Source organism: Mixophyes fleayi, chromosome 1 (assembly GCF_038048845.1).
Source record: "Mixophyes fleayi isolate aMixFle1 chromosome 1, aMixFle1.hap1, whole genome shotgun sequence".
NCBI classification, from domain to species: domain Eukaryota; kingdom Metazoa; phylum Chordata; class Amphibia; order Anura; family Limnodynastidae; genus Mixophyes; species Mixophyes fleayi.
In genome coordinates this window covers 45,572,160-45,594,144 of record NC_134402.1, presented here as the reverse complement: position 1 = coordinate 45,594,144, position 21,985 = coordinate 45,572,160, and the positions used below count along the sequence as shown (strand labels likewise).

At 41.5% G+C, this 21,985-nt stretch overlaps 1 protein-coding gene across 1 annotated transcript in view; it reads left to right on the top strand.

Moving 5' to 3' along the window:
* Positions 1 to 21,985, top strand: part of LOC142136838 (uncharacterized) — a 166,380-nt gene that overhangs the window by 86,592 nt on the left and 57,803 nt on the right. Inside the window, exons 10-11 of the mRNA XM_075194705.1 lie at positions 2,550 to 2,690; positions 4,925 to 5,122. Coding sequence (XP_075050806.1) covers positions 2,550 to 2,690; positions 4,925 to 5,122 — 339 coding nt within the window. The remainder of the gene's footprint in view (positions 1 to 2,549; positions 2,691 to 4,924; positions 5,123 to 21,985) is intronic.

The following is a 21,985-nucleotide window of genomic DNA, read 5'->3' as shown; positions in this document are numbered from 1 at the left end:
CTGTAACTAGGTGCTGCTTTTCGTGTCCACAAATGCAGACTACAGCCACCATTTTCTTTCTTTATATATCTATTCTTTTTTTTTTTTTGCAAAAATAAAACATCAAACCATTACAAGGAAACTCATATATAGTGAAAAACATTGAAATATTTCCTTATTCTGTAAATTACACAATGCTGTGAGGATACGGGGTCCTTTAGATCACTCAGACCGATATCAGGTGCAGGTTTAACACCATTTTATTAGTACTGTTACAGTAAACTGTGTACTTTATCACATCACAGCAAAACATCAAGTTTCCAAATATACAATACTGTCACGGTTCCGTGTCACAATTCTGCGACAGGAGTGGTAAGGAACGGTAACCAGCCTGGACCTAATACAACTCCCAGTAAGGCGCGGAGTCTAACAAGGGAGAGGTATTCGCCAGGGACCAGCCGCAAGGCGGTTTGGACTTAGCTGCACCCCCTTGCAGGTCGCGACCAGTTGAGATATGAGAGAGATAAGCCACAAGAGTAGCAGGTTACTCACGAATAGCAGAGATGTTTTACAAGATGTAGCCAGCAGGTTATGCAGGAGCAGAGAAGAAGTGCTGTAGAGTGTCAGTTCTGCGGATGACTGTTTACCACTAGAGTGGCGGCAGGAATCCTATTCAGTAGTCAGCAGGACTCTCAAATAGAGATGATGAGTTGCAGGGTATAGTCAGCAGGTTATGGAGGAACAAGATGAGGCGCTGTAGAGTGTCAGCTCTGCGGACGACTGTTTACCACTAGAGTGGCGGCAGGAATTCTATTCAGCAGTCAGCAGGACTCATGAATGGTGGAACAGCAGTACAGCCAGTAGATAGTCAGCTCTTTGGACGAGAAGTAGACTTGGAGCCAGGAACCCATGGAAGGTACATGAAGATCAGGCACTAAGGACAGGGAGGAGGTGCCTTTTAAACTTTGGAGCCAAAACTCCAACCAATAGGAAGAGGGACAGAATAATTGACAGATCGTGTCTGCGCATGCATGGCGGCGCCCAGCACGGACCGAGCAGACGGCAGGTAAGTAAGCCCGGGATCGGGTATATGGCCCGATTCCCCGGTGCGTGATAAATACACAATAGCCAGGCAAGCAACAGCGTGAATTCTTGAAGTTTGTCAAGCAACGCTATGATTATGTCATCCATAGACAGAAGTCTATTCAAATAAACCATTCTCTGACAGTGGGGGGTAAAGAGATTTCCAGTGTGAAGGGATGAGTGCATCAGTGGCATTATTTAAATGTTTCACGAGGGACCTTTTGTGGTTAGTTATCGGAATGTTAGAAAAGCGGTAGCCAGAACCCGGGGTCAGTTAGGGCATCTGCATCTGTGATTTCCATTGATAGGGTCATCACTGTTTTCCACTAGGCGGTAAGTTTACTATAGTTCCTCCATAAATGTGCCAGGAGCAGAGTTGCACCTCCAGCAAGAGGCGGGAACATTGGATGTATGCATGCTGGGTGTTCTATACCTTCTTGATAACATTTTAAATTGTGTCTCTATAACCGAGACACTAAGCGAGCGTGAGTTATTTGCAACATTTTTGACCATGCACTATATGTCAGAGGCCTAGGTAAGTCTCTGTTCCAGACCTTGACGAATCATGGTGTGAAACTAGACAAGTCTTCCAAAAGTAATTTAGAAATAATAGAGATGAGGTGTCTGAGTGGGTGAGTGGAGACACATAGTGATTCTAATAGAGCAAGCTCTTACATTTGGATAGATGGTTAGAACTACCCAGAAGGTGTCCACACGCCATATCCCAGCTCAGGACCAAGCCCCAAATGCCTACAGATGAAGGTCAGATGGTAAATCCCTATTGTGTGTAATGGGAGTGAGAGGGAATAGGATGAAGAAATCTCACAATCACTATCACCCAGGCACCATTTATGATGGACTCTACTCTCCATTTTACACTAGTCGCCAGAATGCATGACAATATTTCCAGCACTTGCATGAAATATTAGTTGGTAGATTAGACTAATAAGATATGTTGTATTTGACAATATCTTTAACATTGCTTTGAAATTCGTTTTTCTTCGAAATTTCATTAGCTGAGATAAAGCACACCCACAAACCAGAAAGCACCATGCACTATGTTCTATCTATATTTTGGCACTATTCACATCACTTTAATGTGCATTAAGCAAAAATCCTAGATAATATAACAATATATCATTTGTTCTAAAAAGGGGTAAAAAGTTTCTTCTTCGTGTCCTACTGGAAATCGGAATAATCCCTGCATCAGTGCAAAATCATATCTGTTTATTAATTATAGTAGCCTCATATTTTCTGTTTTTTAATCTGTCTGGTGTCTGCCAATACAAATTCTTGTGACAATGGTTTCCATACTTTTCCAACCAGGAACCAATAAGGGATGATGTGTCCTCTGCGGTAACTTGATACTGATAGATTGATAGTTTAAGAGTGAGCATATTATAGATGCCAAGAATGTTTTTTAAACAATAATTTTATTTAGTGATGTAGACTGAATACAATACTTAACAGTGCTATTTTATATGTAGGAGACACTACACAGTATTCTAAAGTCGATCACCTCTCCTGGACACATTAGACTCTGTGAACAGGTGATGACGTTTGCAGGAAAAACTGAGCTTTATGTTGGGAATGGAGTCAATCAAGCAGAAGATCGGCTGGCCCTTCAGGTAGATCGTTTCACTTTTGTTTTGACGTTTGATATTTTTAAACATCTTAATTATTGGATGTTTGTCAAGGAAAATACACCTAAATGAACATCTGAATTTCCCTTGTATCTGCATGTGTTGAATAAAATGTACCATTTCCTCAACGTCAAGGGAATTGGATGTATTTACAGTTCTTGTCAACCTTATTGGTATCCTTGAACTTTTTGTATAACTTTTACAATATCTTCAGAAATAAATGGAAATGTACCAACTTCCTAACATCAGAATACTTTAATAAAATGTCCAAAGTTATGAACCCAATAAACTTTCCTTTTCAAGTTACATGTAGAAATGTCAAAGATGAAATCTAAAATGTAACCTGGACAGTATTAAAGGCCCTCCTTAATATTTGGTTGCACATCCTTTGACAACAATGACTGCCTCCAAATGTTTCTTGTAGCCATCTATAAGCTGCTTGCCCCTGTCTGCTGGTAGTTTCTCCCACTCTTGGTTTGCAATTTGTTGACACTCTTGAATGTTTGCAGGATTCATTTTCCCAATGGCAGATTTCAGCTCTCTCCAAAGATTTTTAAATGGATTGACATCAGGGGCTAGATTTACTAAACTGCGGGTTTGAAAAAGTGGAGATGTTGCCTATAGCAACTAATCAGATTCTAGCTCTCATGTATTTAGTACATTCTACAAGATGACAGCTAGAATCTGATTGGTTGCTATAGGCAACATCTCCACTTTTTCAAACCCGCAGTTCAGTAAATCTAGCCCTAGGACTCATTGCTGGCCTATTTAAAATAGTCTATTTTTTCCTTTTCAATCCTTTTGTGCTCTTAGATGTATGTTTTGGGTCTTTATCGTGCAGGAGGACCCATGTTCTTCAACCCAAACCTAGTTTTTTCATATTGGGTAGCACATTTGCTCCATTTAAAAAAAAAATGCATGGAACTTGAGTGTAGTTCCGGCCAATCCATTTCGATTTGAACCTGAGTATTACTTGCCTTAAATAAACAGAACAGACTGCAGTATTCGCACAAAGCAAATGTGCAATATAAGGTCACATCAGAATGCACACCAAAAAATATCATAAAATAACTGAATAATGCTAAACAGTATAATCAATAAAAATATGGTGGTTTAAAAAAAAAAATTATATTTAGAAAACCGTATCAGTCAAAGTATTGAATGAAACTTATATTTACTAAACTGCCGGTTTAAAAAAAGAGTGGAGATGTTGCCTATAGCAATAAATCAAATTCTAGCTGTCATTTTGTAGAATGTACTAAATAAATAATAACTTGAATCTGGTTGCTATAAGCAACATCTCCACTTTTTCTAACCCGCAGTTTAGTAAATATACCCCTTAGAAGCTACTGCAAAAAGTTTTTTTGCATAGTAGAAATGGCCAGCAAGGAATGCCCCTAAAAATGTGCTCTTTTCATGTCCTTTTATAATATCAATAATTTATCGCATCAAAAGGAAAACTTGTTTCTCCACTGCACCGCAATACTTGGCACACCTTCATTCTGCCCATCTCTTCCCTTCTTTCTTTGTCAATTTCTTCTCCTCCGAAAACACCACCATCTTGCTCCATAAATTTAGGTGCACTTGCAGAAATTGAGGCAAATGGCCGTCCCAAAGTTACTTTTTCACTCCGGGCACTTTGCACTTCATAAATGACCTCCACTGCCATCATTTCCACATTACACTAAAGAATTGTGTAAAGGGACATGGACGTGATTGCTTCACATTTGCAAGTTATCGTGTGTGCAAGGTGAGATTTGAGCTGTTCTGCAAATATTCACTTTGCTCTGCATTTGACTGCAAAATTGTGAACATTTTGCTTGTGAATGTTGGCCTTATATATTCTTAGTCCTACATCAACCACACTACACAGCAGAATTAATTGACTGTAGTAGTCTGAGCTGTATTTATAGACTACAAATTCAGCACAATGCATAACTATAGAGTGCAGAATTGCAATCTATGTAATGGCAAAGCAAAACCGGAGCTCAAAGGTTGTATCAAAGGAACTTCGCACTACTGCAAAACAACCTGCTTCACTGCGAAACATGATTTTTGCTAAATTTTGATGCAACATCACTCATCTCTAATAAAGACTAGGTTTTAGCTGATTTACTTCTGTCCAAATATCTGTTTGCAACAGTATACCAAGTTACTAAAATGCACAGTATTCACACTAATAAAATCTATATTGTTATCTATATATTTATATTATACAGAAGCTCCTGAATGAATATATGTCATTAGTCGGAGAAGACACAAGTACCATCACAAGACAAAAAGTAGCTGCACTAAAACGTATTGTAGTTTATGTGCCCAGCAGGCTGCTGTATGGTGGAACAGAAATTCTGGAGATGCCAGGAACAAATGAAAGCGATCCATTGGCGATGAGTTTTATACAGGATGCCCTAGATACAGTGAGTTCTGATTCTTTACTATTTTTTATTGTAACATGAGCACATAGATACTGAAAGGATATCGATCCTGCCAAAATTTATTCTTGGCCCTAACCATTTTTGCTGCCATATAGCTACTTTACAACAGAAAACAGCGCTGATGACTGATACACACAATCAATATACAACCATCCGTGGGTGATAAATATATATAAACACTTTATTAAAAATGAACCATAAAATATGCAACACTGGCCAGTGGATAACAACTAGACATATAAAAAATCAGATCAACCGACTGTGTTGACCATCAATAAGGCTGATGAACCATCAAATCGATCACTTCTGAAGAGAACCAGCTAAATGTCCCACATCGTAAAGATACTAGTGTCCAATGACCCCGTACAAGGTCATGAAGTGGAGCTTCAAAATAAGTGTGGCCACACTGGTGGTGGAAAGTGTACGTCACCGCGATGATGGTGAACCCCACTTCAATGCTTCTTACACATGTAGTATGGAGGAGAATATGCCATAAATGCCACAATGAGAAAACCGCCACTCCTGAATGGAAATCAAAGTCGCTAAGCTGCTTAAGCAGTAAGCGCAATACAGACCTGGTCCGATACTCAGTCCCGTATTGTGGTCTGTATGCGCACGCACCTCATACCCAGACGAACTCCGGGACCTCCGTGGTAAATATGTAGGTGAAGACGGCAATCCATGTAAATAGTGGAATAGCAGCTAACACAATCGTGGCACCAAATATATAGCGATAATATGGCTCAAAAAAGGCAACCTCCAAGAATCCACTAGGGATATGAGCTGGGTCATGGAATAGTGCTATCCAGCGGCTCAATGAACATCCAAATATAGCTACTTTAAAATGCATTCTGTATTAAATCATACAAAAACAAATCATACATAAAAATAGAACAATGACATAAGAGGTTGATGAAGAATTTGCAGACATCTGATAGAGAGCTTACAATCTAGAGGAATAGGGTAGTACTGAGACAATAGGATTTATAGGGACAGAATAGTAGTGCACAGAGGGAGTAGTAACAGGAGTGATAGACTTTAGATAAAATGTGGTTTTTGATAGAGCGCTTGAAAAATCTTAAGATGTGAGACAGTCTGGTTAGGTGGAGTAGGAAAGTTAAATAAGAGAGGAGCAGCACAGAAGATTTTTGGAGGAGATGTGGTAATCAGAGGCTAGGTGAAGTTCAGAGACATATCCCAAATGGCATTAGGGAGAGTATCTTGTGACATGGTTAGAGATGTATGAGGGGAAGTTGTTTGTGAGAGCCTTGAAGGTGAGTGTGAGTAGCGTGAATCAGTTTCTGGAGCTTATATGCCTGTGTAGCGATTTGCAGACTGGTACAGAGGTTGAAGTTGTGAGAGAGGAAGATCAGTAATGACGTGACCATAAGAATGCACTGGAGTAGAACTAGATAAACAAGGGGAAGGTTAGATAGAAGGCTGCAAAAATCCAGGAGACAGAGAATGGTTTTGGTAATTTCCTGAGTGAGAAAAGACATTCTGGCAATGTTTTTAAGGAGGAGGCAATATGACAGTGATGGTATAGGAATCACTGAGTTGAGGATGACAGCAAGGCACCAAGCATGGGGGACTAGGGGTTGTGACACTGGGAGGAGGGAAGATGGTGAGCTAAGATTTGCATTGGGACACCCAGTGGAAACGAGGGAAAAGGCAGTTGGACACACAGGATAAAAGAGGAGAGGTATATATTTGGGTGTCACATAGAGGTGGTAGTGGATAATCACTGCGCCCATGTCTTGGATGTTGCCCTCACCTATCACACGGGTTACAGATCTAGCTGAAATACAATCCAAAATAAGTTTCATATCCATACACACCTAATCGCCGCCACCATCTATTTTATTACAGCTATACCCTAAACTCAGTACACACTAGCACAATCAAAGGGTTAACACATCAAGCAAAAGTACAAAGTTTTCAAGCACAAGTTTTCTCTTTAAAAAGCTTATGGATTTGCTATAGTAACAAGGACAACGCTTATTACATTTTGTTTAAAATAAAAAGGTAGTGAATTGGATATAGTAAAAAAAAAAACCTTACAAGACATGAAATAAATTCAGTAACAGAAATGAAAGGGAATAAAATTATAGAAGAAAGAACACTTATATAAAATCATATAGTCTGCATGCTAGGGACTGGTAGGAGTGGATCAGTTCAATTCAATTGATACTTCCAAAGACTGAACAGTTTTCAATAACATACATGTTTTTTTAAGTAGGTCCTTTGAGAGGTCACTTAGAAGGTGTTGTATTTCCTAATGGTAGGAAATTCACACCTGGGTGTGAATGCTAGTCTATTCTAAAATAACCCTACAGACATAATTTCCCATTCAATAAACATTTAGATTGGCACTGAGATCTCACAACACATATAAATATGAAGAAGAACGTTTTGAAATGTTTACGTGTATAAGTGTGTGTGTGTATCTAAATATATTAGCAGCCCTAGATAAAGGTTCCATAGGAGCACCGGCTTGCCTATTGGGTATTTTATGACATACACATACACATCATGAGCTCTATTCCATCAGTACCAGCACAAGATGAGTATATTGTGAAATAATTATGCTGCTTATCTGTCTTTTTTTACTTGCTGCTGAATTGTCTATCTTTGGCTTGCTGCTATGGATGGTATAATATATACAGAAAAGGTATTGATCTACATTCAGTGCATCATAAACAATTGCAGCTGAAAGCTTCCAAAAGAGACAACTGTACACTAGTTGACAAATAGAATGTAGTGATGAATGGATAATGGGAATATTTTCAGCGCTACTGGTGCCTCAGATGACCAACAGAAAAGGCAAAAGGAAATCAATCTCAAATGAATCCCATACAAACTGAGGCAAATATAGGTTGTGAATCATGTACTGATGCTATACAAATATATCTAAAGCATAACGTACATATCTTCATTTCACTGTGTTGTCCTCTAATAAATTACATAACACGATTGCAACAAAACTCTGTTAATAGGACTCCCGCGTTGTCAATCATGACATGTGAAAGTGTGGGTAGGAGGAGAATATATTCTTCTTCAACCATCCCATCCTTCCCCAAAGAAATACACTTACAGTTTAAAATCTTCCAAAATTCCCGTAGCGGGTACTTGTGGAGGAGGTCCCAACAGTCTCACTTCCTGCAATATATATGGATCAATTTCATAGATATCGGGATTGTCATGGAACAAGAATTATAAAAAAATCTAGTGGTGTGCTTAGAATACTCAAAATTTAATATACACACAATATTTAAAAAAAGAAGTCACAATAAAAGACAGGAAATATGGTTGCTCGTACTAGAAAGCAAAGACAAACTCGCATGGAAAGGTTAGATTTTAGTTCCGGAGATCATCACCATGTGAAGTTTCTGCAGAGATGTTCAATTCCGGAATAAGCAGCCAATCCTCTAGTCAACCAAGCATCGACGCATTTCGACTATAAATAAGTCTTTTTCAAGGTGATAAGTTAGTATTTATTGAGGTTTTATATATACCTCTACTTCCTAATCATGTGACATGACCATAAGGAACTTTCGTATTGTCTACATCGTATAAACAGTAAAAAGATCTGACTAATAACCTCTAATTCTCATAAACTTAAATAATAATAACAACAATAATAACAGAAACAAGTGCATATATTTTGTGTATCCTCTCAATGTGTCAAACGTTTCAAAGAGGCATGTGTTCCATGTTACCATGGATACGCAGCCAAGCCTAATCATCATAAATCAATAGTGCGCATGCGTCAAACCCACCGCTTAAGATAAAATCGGAGCCATATTTTAATATAGTACAATCGTGTTTACATATAAAGATACTTCAAAGATATCTCGTCTAGGGAAGTTATATTGATGGTTTATTACTACGGATTCAACAAATATATACTTGTGCACATACAAAACAATACACTCCAAAAAAATTGGTTTTACATAGAAAGTAAGTACTATACGATCAAAATTATGAATAATAACTTATATATTAAAGAATAAATGTAAAAATCCAATTTTCACAAAACTTGAATAGTAGTAATAACGATAATAAACAAAGAATATATGCATATCTTACATGTATCCTCTGAAAGCATCAAAACAGGCAAACGTTCCCTTTCTACATTGCAACGCAGCCAAGTTTCATCATCATGGCTCAATAATGCACATGCATTAGACCCACGCCTCCAGATCGAATCGGGGCTATATTTTAATGTAACAATATCACATTTATATATAATGATACTTCAAAAATATCCCATCTGTAAATATTATAAAGAATGAACAAGTCAATACTTCAGATACAACAGATATGCATATGAACACATATAACACAATATACTCAAATAAATATCTACACCCAAAACATTTTTGATACCAGTCACTGAACAATTATGGCATATTTTGCAATGTTGAGAAACTGAATGTAATTTATAACCTATTTTTATATTACGGAGGTGTTCAATGTTTTTTTAACGGACGGGAGGTCTTACCCACATAAAATAAGCCACACTGGCATTCAAGTAAATATATAACATTAGTAGTGTTACATGTAATAAAGCGATTGATTTTAAATGTTTGTGTTATGCTGACGGTCTGTTCACAAACTCACAGAACTAGTTGGTGGAGGTCTTCACCTTTAGAAGCCTCCTTTCCCATAGAGCTTTGTAGCATAAGTTTGTAATACAAAACCGTAGTGGCAGGCCAGATGGCAGCGGATGGTCAGACGAAAGCAGCGGTCAGAGGTCACTACCAAGCAGAATAATCAGGTAACATGCCAATGGTCAGGGTCACAGGCAATACAGCGGGGTCCAAGGTACAGTCAATGAATCAGGGTCACAGGCAAGGTCCAAGGTACAGGCAGGGGTCATACACAGAAGTTCAATCCAGAAGGTATACACCAAACAGCACAGGAACAGGTTAGCAGACAGGGAACTGAACGCTATAACCGGCAGTGAGGCTAAGCCCTCCCTGCCTTAAATACTTTGATGGGCCAATCAGAAAAGAGGAGGACAGGGCTGACAATCAGCCTCAGGAGGCTGCTAATTAATTTACTAGCTTAAAACTGGCATATATAATAACATAAACCAGGAACATGTATAAATATAAAAATGAACCAATTTAAATCATAGGAGAGCTCCCCCTGGTGTTGGAGGATGTCCCTACACTCTCCTACTCTATGCCACAAAGATAAGCTGAAAGAAAAATAACAGTGCATTGTAACCAATGCATGCGCCCGGCTACTAGATCACGCCAGGATGCGTACCGCCGCAGCTCGTGACCGTTTGGTTATGTGCCACAAATTCACTTATTTTACTGTTCTCATTAAGTATATTCTGGCAGGCTATACAGGTACCACATCTGAAAAATCCCTTGAATAAAATTCTACCCCAAGACGTGGCGTCTGTAATTGGACCTTTCACCAACTTATCCTTTAGATTAGCTGCCCGCCTATCTGTAAAATATGGTTTAATAGGCAGAATCCTAGATAAATGTGGATCTTTAGCCAACACATACCAATATTTCCTCACTATCTTTTCCAGTTGTTTGGACGAATTGTTGAATTATGTAATAAAGGCCAATTGTGGGCAATTCTCCTTCTCCAGCTTATTTTTCATATGTAACACATCACGTCTATCCACCTTCCTCACTCATTCCTTAGCTGAATCCAAAATAGATTTTTCATACCCTTTCTCTTTGAAATCTTCATACATATGTATCATCTGTGTTTCGAAGTTAATATCCTCTGAACATTTCCTTTTCAATCGGAGAAACTGGCTAAAAGGAATGCCCCTAAGCCAGTTCTCATGATGTTGACTATTACGTAGGATATACGAGTTGGTATCAGTAGGTTTCCGGTAACACTTGGTTTGAATAGACATATCTCTAATGGAAATTTCTAAATCCAAAAGTGTACTGAAGTTCTACTAACATCAAAAATATATTTCATGTTCCACTGATTGATGTTCAGACTAATACAAAAAATATCCAAGGAGAATTTGTCTCCTCTCCATACAAACAGGACATCGTCTATATAGCGTTTCCAGGACACCAGATTCACCCCCAGTCTATCCTCAATATACTGATGTTCCCAATAAGCCATGAATAAATTGGCATAACTGGGGGCAAATCTTGTGGCCATCGCTGTCCCTCTTTTCTGGATGTAGTATTCTCCCTTGTAGTAAAAGTTTTTGTTAAGAAGTATAAATTGAATACTTTCCAACAAGAAATCTTTAAAATTGGTTTCCATATTGGTTCTGTCCAAAAAGAACTTGACTGCTTTCAGCCCTTTCTCATGTGAAATAATCGTGTACAACGATGTTATATCTGCTGTTACTAAATACATATTCTACTCCCATTCAAGTGCCTCAAGTTTAGTAAGGACATCATCCTTGTCTTTCAAATAAGACATTTTTTTCCAACTAAAAGTTGAAGAAAATGGTCGATAAATTGGATGAAATACTATTTACACCCAAAATAATCGGTCTGCCAAGGGGAGTCAAGCAAGCTTTTATGAACCTTAGGAAGTATATAAATGAATGGAGTAGTGGGACCTTTAATCTTCAAAAAACTCAAATCATCTCTAACCAAATCTCCCGTCCTTTCAAATGTATTAATAAATATATCAAAATGTTGTTTAATTTTTAAAGTGGGGTCATTATGCAAATATGTCCCCTAATTGTCTCTCAATTTCTTTACAATACTTATCTTTGTCCATCAATACCACAGACCCCCTTTATCCGCTGGTTTAATAATCAAATTGGGATCTTTTTGAAGAAGTCCCAATGCTAATCTTTCTTTGGACGTAAGATTATAAACAGAACCAATATTCCTTTTTCTCTTCTTTTTAATTAATTTCATAGCATCATCTGTCACTAATTTGTTAAATGTATTTATGAAAGAACCTTTAACATGAACAGGGAAAGAGGTTGATTTCTTTCTAAAGTTTATAGTGTTTTCCACCGTATCCACGGTTCTATTGGGATTCTCCACCGCCTTCATGGCACAAAAATGTTTTAATGTCAATTGTCGAATATATTTTTGAATATCTAAATAAACATCGAAAGGATCCAGGCTTGATGTGGGGCAAAATTTTAATCCCTTAGACAGTAAGGATATTTCTTCATCCTTAAGAGGTCTAGAGCTCAAGTTAATAATATTCTTTCCTTGGAGCGTTGAGATGGTATTTTTCACACTAAAGACTCAATTATCTAACTTGGTCTCTAACAATAACCCCTCTAACTTATTTCTCCTTTTTCATTTCGCTTTGTATTCTAATATTTTTAATTCTTATATTTCCTCCCCGTTTACCCCTATTTTTTGGGGGGACTTTAGTCCCAAGTTTCTTATCTACAATCTCTCATTCTTCCTGTATCCCATCCAACTTTTTAAGTACGTTTTTTTCTCCTGTAATTCCTCTGATTTTGAAAAGGGGAAGAATCTACCCAATTCCTCAATTGTTAGTATCTGTTAAATAACGGAGGAGAATAATACATTTTACTGGTATCCTCTAATTTGAATTTATTTCTAGATGGGCAGTTTTATTGGTCCAAAGAATTAAGGAATATACCAGCGCTCACCAAAGGACATAAATAAGCTGCCAAATGAGGAAATGGGGAGGCGATCCCTAATCCTCTCCGAATAACCACAATATAAATAACAGAAATTCCCCGGCACTAAATGCAAAGTAATGAAGACCGATCTATAAATGAGTAATATTGTATTGATAATAACCCACAACATGTGCAACAAAACACAAGCATTCAATTGTAAAATGTATTTAACACAAAACAAAAAAGAAGTCTGCAGACAAAAAAACAATAAAATTAAAAAAACAATCAATAAACATAATTATGCATAAACTAAAAATTAAAATTGGCCAATGAGTTGGTCCTAAGCACAAAAAAATCTGTGCATTCCAATCTCCTCAAAACAAAGGTAGCAAGTGGTATATTGCACTACACTTCACCCAAATTAGGGTTCCGATAGAGAGAGAAAGAAATCTGTCAGTACAAATCAGGATTACTGCCGAAGTATGGGCAGCACGGTGGTCAAGTGGTTAGCACTTCTGCCTCACAGCGCTGGGGTCATGAGTTCAATTCCTGACCATAGCCTTATCTGTGTGGAGTTTGTATGTTCTTCCCGTATTTGCGTGGCGTTCCTCCGGGTGCTCCGGTTTCCTCCCACACTCCAAAAACTTACTAGTAGGAGTTAATTGGCTCCTATCAAAATTGACCCTAGTCTGTCTGTTTGTTTCTGTGTGTGTGTGTGTGTGTGTGTTAGGGAATTTAGACTGTAAGCTCCAATGGGGCAGGGACTGATGTGTCATTTCCCATTGGCAGTTTGGATCCTAGGTCCTACCGTTTTTTATTTATATATTACTGCATGTTTTGTCAATACCATTCATTTATCCTGAGGAAGCCCGCCTGAGCGCGGGTGAAATGCGTTGATAAGAAGGCTGGTATACGCTTATTAACTTTGGCCGAGTGATATTTAGGTTATCAAGTTTGTGATACCCAGCTTTAAGGACCTGTTGGGATATGCACATGCGCCCAGGAACCTGGAAAAGATAATAGAAGAAGACCGACTGATGACTGGGAGCGCAGCCGGCTGACGTCTTCCCGGGACCTGTGTAGTGAATAACCAACGAATATAGTTGATTACCGGAGTTTATGGACACTTGCTTACATTTATTGTCTTTTCATGCGCTGCACATGGATAGTGCACTACTTCGGCAGTAAGCCTGATTTGTACTGACAGATTTCTCTCTCTCTATCGATACCCGAATTTGGGTGAAGTGTAGTGCAATATACCACTTGCTACCTTTGTTGGAGGACATTGGAATGCACAGATTCTTTTGTGCTTAGGACAAACTCATTAGCCAATTTTAATTTTTAGTTTATGCATAATTATGTTTATTGATTGTGTTTGACACTTTTTACATATTTTTTTTTAATGTTATTGTTTTTTTGTCTGCAGACTTTTCTTTTTTGTTTTGTGCATACTTGTGTTTTGTTGCACATGTTGTGGGTTATCATCAATACAATTTTACCCATTTATAGATTGGTCTTCATTACTTTGCATTTAGCGCCGGGGAATTTCTGTAGTTTTTATTGATCGTTCTTTTTCTATTAACAACCTGCCAATTCGAATCCCCCTTAATGTCTGCATGATTTTTAGTGGCAATTTGCCTTCTTTTCTGATAATATCCTGTTCTATGGTTATTAATAGTATAGTTCTTACTAGTGGTCGCCCTCGGACTATATTAAAAAATACCATTTTTGGATAGATCATAAGCTCTAGCAATATCCTTAAGTTGTGATGAGGATGTTCCTCCTAGAGAGGTGATGTTCCTATCCCTCTGGATTTTCTTCTGTTTTTTAGAGGATAGGAGTTTAGTATCTCTATTAATCCTATCTCTAATCTTAATCAGATACTGATGAACATCCTCTAATTCCTCAAAGGGGAGAATAAGGGATTGTAATATATGTCAACTTGCAAGGATCTTCTAGCTCTACACGCACAACAACAAGCAGAGGCATGACGTGCCACCGGTCTTCACCAGGAACTACTCCTTGAATTATTCATCTGGTTCAAAATTCAGTGACATTTGGCTAGTTCAAGGGTCTAAAAGTTGTTTGGTAGTATCGTGATTTGTGGGCTCGCACAATTTATGTTTAACTGCCCCAGCTGCTCAATGTGAAACCTTCCACTTCAAATTGCAAATTTGATTTTGGGGTTTGCTGTTTGAGTGCAACTTCACTGTTTGGAAATAAACCGAAGTAAGATTGTTTATTGAAAATGTTCATTATATTAGAAATAGAAAAAAAGAAATTACAAGTAATGAGTTAATAAATAATAACCTTGCTGCATACCTTATTATTGTTACAAGAGATAGTGGTCTGTGCCATACTGTTCCACTCTGTCAGTGCTGTGCTCTCTGTCCCATGCTCATCACCCACATAAATCTGCAGGTGGGAGACTTCATCATCCATCTCATTAATCACCAATATTGAATGCAGGCATTTTGTCAAATGCCAAAATACCTGGCAGATATCTTTTTCTAAACCAATTGTTTGACTAAGTAACTGTGACACACCAATACACCAGTATTAGAAAATGCTAGCAATCTCTTTTCTGGACCTTTTTCAAAATTGATTAAAAAAGGTATTTGCGGGGTTATAGTTTGGACTCCATACTGACTGGCCGTGTTATTTGTGAGCTCCGGATACCGAGCTCAAAACTAGCCAATTCCTACGGGCTTCCACCTATTTTCCTGACCCAATCTATCTCCATCCACTCTGGGAGACTGCATTGACCCCATTGCCGGCAATCCCAGGGACCAGCTGCGCAATTCTGTGGTGTGTCCCGCTACATATGAGCTCCAACCGCGCTTGCACACCTCGCAGCCTGCTCCAGTCTGCCTACCTGACTGTGGACCTGTCCCGCTGGCCGGAACATCTGCTCCCATCTCTGGTGATTCATCCGGATAGTCTTGCAGTGCCACGCTGGAGTAAGGCCTACTTCCGGTCCCTAAGCCTCGGTATCTGGTCCTGGCTATGCCGTCGGCGCCTAACTTCCGGTGGAGGCATGGCTAAGCAACCGCGCTGGTACGGGCTACATCACCCTACAAATTCTTATTGCAACAACATTGATATTAACATCAGCAGACCTGCTGTCTTGCCTGGAGACCTATAAACATGAGAAGTCCACAGGACAACTTTGCCAATGGCTGGCACAACCCCTGGAAGTCTTCAGCTGCCCACCACTCTGCAGCGCATACTTGTACCCAGAGCACGTTCACAGACGATTGTGTGTCTGAGACTGATCTCAAAATGAGAATCTATACCTGCACCCCTAATTCTTCAGACTTTCTGGTCATCCACTGACTGTACAGGGCCTAAATAGTATACTATACCTGTCACAAGCCGCGGCGGTACTCACAGCCGCCGCGGCTCGCTTCCCGTGCGCTCTGGGATCCCGGCCGTCACCATGACGACCGGGACGTCATTTCCTCTTCCTGCCTGGCCGTCACCAAGGCAACGGCCGGACGCTTCTACAATAGCGCTGTGTCTCGGCGGTAGGCGAGCGCATGCGCATGACAGGCAAGCTGTGGGCTGATTTAACTAGTGGGCTGATATTACAGGCATTAGCCTGCATCTGTGTATTCCAGGGACAAGCCCTGATTGGCCCTGCTCTGTATGAGTAATTAGCCTACAGCAGTGTATCCAACTACTGATTGGTCTGTATTGGTATTTAAGGCAATGAGGTCTGCTGCCTCATTGCCGGTTATAGCGTTCTGTCCTCAGTCCTGCTGCCTGCTTGTGCTATCCATTTTGGTTCCTGCTACCTTGGATTTGACTACCCGTGTTTTGACCCCTGCATGTTATTGGACCTGTGACCCTTCTCTTCTGACCTTGACCTTTTGCCTGTAAATCGGATTTTGCTTCTCTGCCTGTGAGTTTGACCCTTCGCTTGCCCTTGGATTTTGCATCTGTGCCTGTGACCTTTTGACCTAGGATTCCTCTTATACTACAGTCCACCAATCACTCCACTTCTGGGAACTCCTTTAAGTCAGTATAAGTTACTCGACCCTCGGTCGGCCCGCAGCCCAGTCTGTCCCCACCACTAGGGGCTCCAGCGAACACCTGGTCTTCAGAGTAGTTCCCGAGTTTCACTGTACTGACTTGGGAGTTCCTAACATTGTAACTGGCCAGGAAGATTGGTATCATACGGCCATGGACGGAGAGGAGTCGAATCTGTCCCCAGCCCAGATTCTGGCCAACCAGATACAGGCGGTTTCCCAAGTGGTGCAGAGTTTATCCCAGCGCCTGGCAGTCCAAGAAGGGGCTTCCAGAGACCGGCAGCTCCAGCAAGTTCCCGCTGGTGACACACCGGAGCCTAAGATGAATTTGCCTGACCGATTCTCTGGAAGCAGGCCAGCCTTCCGTAATTTCAAAGAGAGCTGCAAGTTGTAGTTTCGTCTGAAACCACGTTCCTCTGGTTCCGAACAACAGAAGGTAGGGATCATCATCTCATTACTCCAGGGCGACCCTCAGTCTTGGGCCTTCTCCTTGCCTTCCACAAGTCCAGCCTTACAGTCTGTGGATGCCTTTTTCCAAGCTCTGGGGCTATTGTATGATGACCCGGATAGGGTAGCCTCAGCTGAGTCTCATCTCCGTACACTGAGGCAAGGACGTCGCTCAGCGGAAGAGTATTGTGTGGAATTTCGACGATGGTCCACTGATAGCGCCTGGAACGATCCAGCATTGCGAAGTCAATTTCGCTTAGGACTTACTGAGCAGATAAAGGACTCTTTGGTTCAGTATCCGATATCCGACACGTTGGAGAATTTGATGCAACTCGTTATAAAAATTGATCGTCGGATCAGAGAGAGGAAGGCTGAACGGGAGTCCTCTGCTCCTATGGACGTATTCGCTAAATTTGATAACACTTTGCCCGATTCCTCTGAACCCATGCAGTTGGGCGCTTATCGTTTGCCTCCGGAAGAACGCTCCAGAAGACGCTCACTAGGCTTGTGTATGTACTGTGGTCAACCAGGCCACTTAGTTCGTTCATGTCCCAGCAAGCCGGGAAACTCCAAAGCCTAAGTGCAGGTGAAGAGGTGCGCTTGGGTCTTCAGATTACCTCTTCAGACAATTCTTTATTAGTCCCTGGACGTCTAACTTTCCATGAAAGATCCATGGACCTGAAAGCTTTCCTTGACAGTGGTGCGGCTGGTAATTTTCTGGATATACATTTGGCTCAGACACTTGATATTCCACATATCAGGTTAGGATCAAGCATCACCACATGTGGTTTGGATGGTAACCCCTTGCCTGGGGGAAGGATTCTCGCCAGGACTCCAATGGTTCGGTTGACTGTAGGAGTCCTCCATACGGAGGAGCTCTCCTTCTATCTTATCTCTTGTCCCTCTGCTTCTTTGATATTGGGGTATCCCTGGCTTCGCAGTCATAACCCCCTTATTGATTGGAAAACAGGGGAGATTGTCCGTTGGAGTCCCGGGTGCTCTGCGTCCTGCTTGACCCTGCCTCTTAGAGTTATACAGCCTAGTCCAGAATTCTTGCCGGTACCCTACCAGGACTTCAATGATGTCTTTTGCAAGAAGAAAGCTGATACACTTCCACCACACCGGGAATACAACTGCGCAATTGAATTGGTACCCGGTTCTAAATTGCCCAAAGGGGGTTTATATTCATCATCCCTTCCTGAAACACAGGCCATGGAATTGTACGTAAAAGAAAACCTGGAGAAAGGGTTCATCCGCCCTTCTAAGTCTCCGGTAGGCGCAGGTTGTTTTTCCGTTTCTAAAAAAGATGGCAGCCTGAGGCCTTGCATCGATTTCCGTGGACTAAATAGCATCACGATTAAGAACATGTATCCGTTACCCTTGATCTCTGTTCTGTTCGATCAATTAAAAACAGCTACTGTATTCTCTAAGATTGACCTCCGAGGGGCCTACAATCTTATCCGAATCAAGAAAGGGGATGAGTGGAAGACTGCCTTTAATACCCAGTTGGGACATTACGAATATCTCGTAATGCCATTCGGTTTGTGCAACGCTCCGGCAGTCTTTCAGGATCTGATTAACGATGTATTACGTGAGTTCTTGGGAAAAACAGTTGTTGTTTATTTGGATGACATCTTAATCTGTTCCGAATTCTTATCTCAGCATCGTCAGCACGTCCGCCAGGTTTTATTGAGATTACGAGAACATCATCTGTACGCAAAACGGGAGAAATGCGAATTTGAGGTGTCCACAGTGGCATTCCTGGATTATATCATCTCCTCATCAGGATTCGCTATGGATCCCGCCAAGGTGCAGGCAATTCAAGATTGGGTCCTACCTACTAACTTTAAGGCGATCCAAAGATTCCTTGGCTTCGCCAATTATTACCGAAGGTTTATTGGCTCCTTCTCCTCGTTAGTGTCTCCTATCACTGCCCTCACTCGAAAAGGAGCTAACCCAGCGGAGTGGTCCGCAGGAGCACTGGCAAGTTTCTCAGCTCTCAAAGTTGCATTCATTTCCGCTCCAGTCCTTAGACACCCTGACCCAGGACTTCCGTTTATTGTGGAGGTGGACGCTTCGGATGTTGGTGCTGGGGCCATTCTCTCTCAGAAAGACCCACAGAGTAAAAAGTTACACCCTTGTGCATTTTTTTCGAGAAAGTTTCTGCCTGCGGAATGTAATTATGACATTGGAAACCGTGAATTATTGGCCATTAAGTTGGCATTGGAGGAATGGCGACATTGGTTGGAGGGAGCTGCACATACTATTACCATCTTCACAGACCATAAAAACCTCCAATATATTCAGACCACAAAAACTCTGAATCCCAGGCAGGCTCGCTGGGCCCTATTCTTCACCAGATTTAGGTTCATCATCACTTTTCGTCCAGGTTCCAAAAATGCTAAAGCCGATTCATTGTCCCGAAGTTTTTTGGCCCATCATCCTCAGTCACCTGACCCGTTGCCTATTGTTCCTTCAACCACGATTAATCTTGGACTCACCCAGGATTTAGGAGCCACTATTCGTCACTTCCAGAAAATCGCTCCGGTGCAGACACCTGCCAATAAATTATTTGTTCCGGTGCACCTTAGGAAATCGGTTCTCATAGAAGGTCACAATAACCGCTCTGCTGGTCATCTAGGAAGTCGTAGGACTATCTAAATTCTCTCTCGCTGGCTTTGGTGGCCTACCTTATCGGATGACGTGGAGACTTATGTCCGTGCCTGTCCTGAATGTGCCAGAAACAAATCTCCTAGAAACCGCCCTTCTGGTCTACTGCTACCCTTGCCTGCTCCAAGCAGACCTTGGTCCCATCTTTCGATGGATTTTATTGTTGACCTTCCAGTATCTGCAGGCCATAACACCATTTGGGTAGCCGTGGACCGATTCAGTAAGATGGCACATTTTATTTCCTTACCCAAACTACCGGATTCCAGAACTTTGGCTACCTTGTTTCTGACCCATATCTTTCGTCTCCATGGTCTTGCTGAAGACATTGTCTCGGACCGAGGATCTCAGTTTATTGCACGATTTTGGAGATCTTTTTGTAAGTCCATTGGGATTAGTATCAGTCTGTCCTCAGCGTATCACCCACAGTCGAATGGACAGACAGAAAGAACCAACCAGTCCTTGGAACAGTTTTTACGCATCTATGTTTCAAAATTTCACGATAACTGGTCCTCTCTCTTGCCCTGGGTGGAATTCGCTTACAACAATTCCTGCCATTCCACAATACACACATCCCCGTTCTTCTGCAACCTCGGATTTCATCCGAAGTCCAACTCTTTCTCTACTGCTGTTCCCAGTGGGGATTCTGGAACACCTGCTTTTACGGCCAGGTTGAGATCTATCTGGAAAAAGGTGCACTCTGCACTGGGTCAAGCCTCTCAAAAATCCAAGGCTTTCGCTGACCGCCATCGTGTGCCATGTTCTCTGAAGGTGGGAGATCGGGTTTGGTTGGCCACACGGAACATCAAGTTGAGGCAACCTTGCAAGAAACTGGGGCCCCGATACATTGGACCATTTTCAATTGAGAAAAAGGTAAATCCAGTGGCTTTCAGGCTGAAACTCCCACCGTCTTTAAAAATACCCTCGACATTCCATTGTTCGCTTCTGAAGAAAGTCGCTGCTCCCAGCAGATTCAGTCAGCCTTCCTCTAGCAGGCCTCAGCCTTTGGATGTGAATGGAGACCAGGAATATGTCATTGAAAGAATCCTTGACTCAAGGAGGGTCCAAGGCCAAGTTCAGTTCCTGGTGCACTGGAAGGGTTATGGTCCTGAGGAGCGATGCTGGATACCGTGGAGGCGTCTCCATGCTGGGAGACTCATTAAAGAATTTTTCAGAAAATTTCCCACTAAACCTGGGTGTCGGGGTTCCTTAACCCCTCCTCAAAGGGGGGGTACTGTCACGAGCCGCGGCGGTACTCACAGCCGCCGCGGCTCGCTTCCCGTGCGCTCTGGCGTCCTGGCCGTCACCATGACGACCGGGACGTCATTTCCTCTTCCTGCCCGGCCGTCACCAAGGCCACGGGCGGCCGCGTCCCGGCGGTAGGCGGGCGCATGCGCATGACAGGCAAGCTGTGGGCTGATTTAACTAGTGGGCTGATATTACAGGCATTAGCCTGCATCTGTGTATTCCAGGGACAGGGACAAGCCCTGATTGGCCCTGCTCTGTATGAGTAATTAGCCTACAGCAGTGTATCCAACTACTGATTGGTCTGTATTGGTATTTAAGGCAATGAGGTCTGCTGCCTCATTGCCGGTTATAGCGTTCTGTCCTCAGTCCTGCTGCCTGCTTGTGCTATCCATTTTGGTTCCAGCTACCTTGGATTTGACTACCCGTGTTTTGACCCCTGCTTGTTATTGGACCTGTGACCCTTCTCTTCTGACCTTGACCTTTTGCCTGGAAATCGGATTTTGCTTCTCTGTCTGTGAGTTTGACCCTTTGCTTGCCCTTGGATTTTGCATCTGTGCCTGTGACCTTTTGACCTAGGATTCCTCTTATACTACAGTCCACCAATCACTCCACTTCTGGGAACTCCTTTAAGTCAGTATAAGTTACTCGACCCTCGGTCGGTCCGCAGCCCAGTCTGTCCCCACCACTAGGGGCTCCAGCGAACACCTGGCCTTCAGAGTAGTTCCCGAGTTTCACTGTACTGACTTGGGAGTTCCTAACAATACCATACCATACTATACATGCTAGATGCTGTAAGTGCTTTTCACAACTTTGCTTAAGCACTGTTTATGGACCAGCATATTTATGCTCTCTCACTTGTACACCTGAGGTTACCTAGTAACCACACCG